This window comes from Prosopis cineraria, unplaced genomic scaffold (genome assembly GCF_029017545.1).
Source record: "Prosopis cineraria cultivar Desert tree isolate PC_DT_omini unplaced genomic scaffold, ASM2901754v1 PC1603, whole genome shotgun sequence".
Taxonomy (NCBI): domain Eukaryota; kingdom Viridiplantae; phylum Streptophyta; class Magnoliopsida; order Fabales; family Fabaceae; genus Prosopis; species Prosopis cineraria.
This window is the reverse complement of record NW_026556928.1, coordinates 1-5,792: the sequence shown is the minus strand read 5'-3', so window position 1 is coordinate 5,792 and position 5,792 is coordinate 1. Positions and strand designations below refer to the sequence as shown.

General features: G+C 34.2%; 1 protein-coding gene across 1 annotated transcript; it reads left to right on the top strand.

The window, feature by feature from the left end:
- The first annotated feature begins 3,059 nt into the window (after positions 1-3,059).
- LOC129300466 (uncharacterized protein At1g01500) lies at positions 3,060-4,958 on the top strand. The gene is given in 3 exon segments (XM_054939042.1): positions 3,060-4,049; positions 4,051-4,149; positions 4,376-4,958. Coding segments are annotated over 3 exon segments (735 nt in total). The 5' UTR covers positions 3,060-3,449; the 3' UTR covers positions 4,412-4,958.
- Positions 4,959-5,792: the final 834 nt, after the last annotated feature.

Below are 5,792 nucleotides of genomic sequence, written 5' to 3'. Positions count from 1 at the left end.
CCTAAACCAATACCTTTCTTTAGCTTTGCCTCAGTGCTTCTGCCATGAAGGTCTCCCAACATCACACTGACTGGAGAAGACATGGTTGTTCAAAGAGTTTGTCTTGCAATATGGCAAATCAGTATTCGAATCTCCGTTGAGAGAAATATTCATATTTAGTATTCACAATGCCTTGAAAAGGACTAATCCAACATGAGGATAGCCGTGGGCTCCAATAGGAGGATATACTTGTGGGGGGGGAAAAAAACAAAGAGCTAGCCTTGTGGTTGCTAACCTATTTGCAACACCACTGCCTCCGTGAGCCACAAGAACTATGGAATAGTTCACACCAACATTATGTAATTCAAAGCACTTCAAAAGTTAAAGTACTCTTACTGAATCACAATATAAGACATATTTTAAAATCATACTTTGATTAAAATATAAGATATTGAATAATTTTGATATTTATTTTTTCAATTATAACTTTACATCATTTACTATTCTTTTTGAAAAAAATCATGCATTAAAACTTTAATTATTATTGTCAATATTTTATATAAGATATTTAATGAAGGTATAAATAAAAAATGTGTGGACATTTTTAATAATTTAATATTTAACTAACATTATTCGTAAATTATGAATTAATTAACTATGACTTATATCATGATTCGAAGGGAGTAAGTGGCTTGGAAATTTTGAACACCTTTAAACAAAAAGCAGATTAGAATGTGAAGTCCATGTTGGATTTTGTTGTATTATATCATCTTCCGTGAATGGAAGTGGCTGCCGCTTCTTCCAATTTTGTCAAGGTCACATGTCAACTGAGTTGGAAAATAAGTTGCTTCACAAAAATTGTAAGGATTAAATTTAAATTTAAAATGAGTCTAAAATAAAAGGGATAATTGTAATCAATTAAAATTACTTGGATCACCTAAAATCTTACTCGAGTTTTAAAAATGTAACTTAGTTATTTAATTTAATATATAAACCTGTCGCCTTCCATACAGTACCGCTCTCAGTCGCCCGCAAGCCCATAAAATATTTTGCATGACCACAGATGTTCTGTCTACATTGTCTTGCCACAAAAACTTCACTAGAAAATGACATATTCTTACATTTATTCTAGTCCATAATAATATTTTTAATAGGTTGAGTAACGTGTATTTTAATTTATCAAAGATCAGGCTTTTATTTAATTTCGATATAAATTTTTGGTATAATTACTGTCAAGTACCTCACAATAATTACAGTCATCCTAAAGTGCTATAAAATGTACAAATTATACAAAATCCCAAGTAAATAAGTTTTTTCACTGCAATTGCATTAATACCCTCAGCTTTCCACAATGACAAGAATGTTCTTCTCTGTTTGTTTTCTCTCATGGACCAAGGATGGGTCTCATTCTTGATTATGTTCATGTTGTCACCACTTTCTCCCCCATGCCATACTTCCCTCCTTTGGCTCCTTGTCAATCTCCCACACAACTACCCTTCTGCTGTCGACTATGATCACCCTAACTGCCTCCCTTTTGATGAGCTTGGCTACTTCTCCAATCACAACAACCTTGCTCCTCCCAATCACCCCTCCCCCCTTGTAAACTCATCAAAAAAGATAATTCTCCCTCCGGATCCCCCTGTTTGGATGTTAATGTAGCCACTCTTTCCCCAGTCTATGAGTCTTATATTTAAATGATTTTATTACAATGTCATGATGAACTGCCTCTACTTTAACTGGTGATGTCGGACCTTAAGAAGTGCATCAACAAAGAGAGGAACTTGTTGGTATGAGTGAAAGTGGAAATAGGAAACGAAAGAAGGCTTCATATTCATGGTAAATTTGGTGGAGTTGAGGAGAAGATATAGGAAGAAAGGCAAAGATGTGAGGGAGTGAAGGATGAGTGAGAAGCATACGAAAAGTAATGGCAAAAATGGAGGTGGCAAGACATGAGGGAAGGGAAGTTGAGTTGTGACAAATTTCATTAGGAAGAAAGTTTCAACAAGTGGCCCATATAAGAGAAGAATGATAACCATAGGATTTGATCGGATTTTGTTTAACTTTTTCTTATCACTTGGAGGGCAAATTTGTCTTTTTATGTGCATTAACAGAACATCCAAATCTTTTAGGACCTCTTAGTAATTAAATAAATTTAAGAGATTTACTTGAGGTTAACTTAACTAGGTTTTTCCCAAATTGTTATCATCCCTTTGCAAATAACACTACTATCACGCTTTTCTTACATTTTGAATGACAAATGTGTTGTGTACTAGATATGATTTATTATAAAATCTTAACTAAGAAATAATATTCTCAAATATCAATTTATTTATTGATTAATAATTATTATATAAAATTTTTGTTGATACTTTTATTACTTCAAAAATAGTATTCACAATTATTTATTTCAATGATTTATTAAAAAAAACATCAACAAGTTTAAATTAAGACATATCAAAATTATATTTTAATAGTCCTTTAATTTCATTTATAGAATCGAGAAAGAAAAAAATTTAATCTCACTCATAACTCACATTGTTAAATTTTTATCACAAACTTTTTCCTTTATACTCATTAAATGTTAAAGAAAAAAATACATTATTAAATAATGTATATTTAATAGGAATAAATTAATAATTTTTTATTTTTTTAAACATAATTAATAAAATTTATTTTTTTAATATTAATAAATATGTTAAGAGTGATTTATAAATAAAAAATAACATATAAAAATAATTAAATTAAAAATATTTTTTATCAAAAATAAAAATATTATTATATAAGAAAATGAGATGCTTCGCTTGCTTAAAAATATATAATTTTTTTTTTGAGAGGTTAAATATTTAAAAAAATAAATATTTTTAAATTTTCTGAGTAAAATTTTTTTTAAAATATTTTTATTAAAAAATAAAATATTTTATTAAATAAAAGTAAATATAAAAAAATAAAATTAATTTAAATAAATAATTATTTTATTGATGGATAAAGTTTAATAAAAATAATTTATATTTTTTAAAATGGGGAGAGTAGTCGAGAAGCGAGGTAGCATTTTATTTCCTTCGGGTTCTGTACTGGCAATAACACGTCCTTGGCAAATGACGCGTGTATGCGATTCTGACTCCTAATAATGCTGCAATTTTGTAGTTCTCTTACAGTACGGAGACCGAGAACCCAACCCGATTCAGAAAACCTCAATAAAATTTCATCTTCAAGACGCCAAGCAAAAACCCAGAATTCCCATTTCAGAATTCGGACAATCTTCCATTTAGCCCCCTTTTTTCCGTAGCATATTCTTTCCCGGGAATTCAAAATAGAAATTCCCAGGAACATAGCATCAATTTTTGGGATCCCGAATCCGGTTCCATTTCTTTTTTCCCCCGTTCGATTAAGTTTTTTGTTCCTCCAATTGCTTTCCGGAACCTAGTTTCCCATTACCACACTCAAATATTCATAGGGATTTTGTATCTCCTATGGACCAACAGGACGAAGCAATTTGCAAATCCTCGAATTCGTTTAATTTTCTCAATGGGTTATCTCTGAAACATTCCGCGTGGTTCGAAATTAGGCTATTCTATGTCAGGATTTCTCCTTGTGTCATCGATAACGTGCCCGACCACCTTAAGCTCTGCCATCCTCGGCGTGAAATGGGGTTTCCCTGGAAATGAACGGGTCCCGCATGCCCCCATCGGACGGAGACGGCGTCATTGACTCTCCGTCGGGATCGGGTCGACAAGGAATCGTCGGAGGTCACCTATGTGAGCACCGATAACATCCGGGTCACGGGCAGCGTCGAATTTGAGGTGTACGAGAACGATGGGTTGATTCTTTGTGGTTCTTTGGAGCGAATGGATGCTGATTGGACGAGCGGGAATGCGGGGTCAGGGAATGATTCAAATACAGGTTGGAGCATGGATTGTCATGTGGCGATGTCCATCGGGTCAGGCTCGTCGGCGTTTTTCCAGCCAAAACTTGGAGTTTCGGCACCTGCCATTGAGGTATATATTGCTGGGTGTTGCTCTGGTATGCCAGTGATTCTGACCAAGACGATACAAATGAGTCCAAGGAGGAGAGGTGGCGAGACATGCGACTCTGGATGTCATTCCTGAAGATGAGGAAGTGGGGAAGGAACAGAAGAGTATGAACGGGTTGATTCGCCAGCGTAAATTGCAGGTATTGCCTTTTGCTTTAATTGCTATAGTATCTTCTGATTAGTGCATAAGCTATGTATTAGATCTGTGCATATTTTTAATGCAGTTTATTTCTTTGTTTGTATCCTATCCTAAAAGCATTTTCCCCTTGACTGTGGAAACTAAACTTCATCCTTCTATTCACAAACTTCAGAACATACAAAAAAATTCCATGCTTTTTTGAACCAAACTGAAGTTGTTTCTATCAGGTAAAGTTAAATGCAGGAAGCTGGTTCGTCACTTGAATAATCTTCGTCGACAGGCATTGGGACAGGGAATTATTATGTTCGTTTCAACATTTATGTTAATAATTCAGTGATTATGCTTTAGTTGGGTAAAACGTAGTTTTATCTACTTAATATGTGCTTGCATGCTTTGTACCAAGCCAATTGCTGCGATTTAGTGGGCAGTGGTAAGTGTACCAGAAAACATCTTTAAGCTGACTACCTGAAAGGATTTAAGAAGAAACCACGGATGCAAATCAGACTTGGGATAACGCATATTTGAAGCTGAGTTGATTTTGTACGTCTTACTAGATTGAGCCGTGGTTTTCTAATGCCATGCGGTCTGTTGACTGTTACATTAATCTTTAACATTGTTTTCCTGAGAATTTCAATGTTGCTTTGTTTGTGTATCCTTTGTCAGCAACAACTATGCATGATTCCTTGATTATGCCTAACGGGGGGTGAGGGACCTATAATTTTGGTGGTTTGGCTGCATCTTAATCTGCTAAAGGAAGAAAGAAAAAAGATTTCATTTTCAATAAGCTGTTTAGTAGAAGATAACATACCAAGGTTTATGAGCATGATGATACCACCTGGGTTTTAAATCCAGAGGCATTGGTTGAGGATTATAAACGATGTGGACTTTAGTTGTATTTAGAATATACAAACATTTTAATTTCCCATTTCTACAAAACCTATTAAAGTATTTTTAAGTTGTTTGAGGGTGAGATTTGTGGAAAGTTTTGATGATCGTTTTCTTTTCTTAATATTCATAATTAACCTGGGGATTTGATTTTTAATATATCTCATGTTCAATATCTTATAAATAGTGTTCTAAGCACTTAAATTATAATGCCATTAACCACCTGAGGCTCACCATTATTGTTTGGTTGTTTAAATTGTCTCATAGTCTCTTTATTTGTTCAGAATGGTGGCTTACAATGGAGTATGTTTAAAATTTTCCTTTGGATTCTTTGGGGGTGGGTGGGTGGATTTATTGATTGTGCATATGGGGAGATATGGGTAGGAGAGTATGTGCTAGGCTTATTGTGATGTTTAATGTCATAGAATTGATGGAAACAAAGATTGGGATGAGATCTGGCTTCAATATCTTATCTTATCCTTAAAATGTCTGGTTTTGCATTTTTCATTCAATTTGATGTTGCTTTGTTGGTGCAGATCACAGGGTCAGAAGTTGATGATTATGAGGATATGGAAACATGGAGCATGATTTCTATGCTCAAGACATGTATCCGGGTGAGGATGGACAGCTTTCATTTTAATGCTGGTGTTAGAGTTGGTGTTGGTATGGTCTTGGGAGTTGCCTAGGCATTGGATTGGTGTTGGGACTACTCATGCGTTCATATCAGGCAACAACCAGGAACTTTAGGAGGAGATTTTT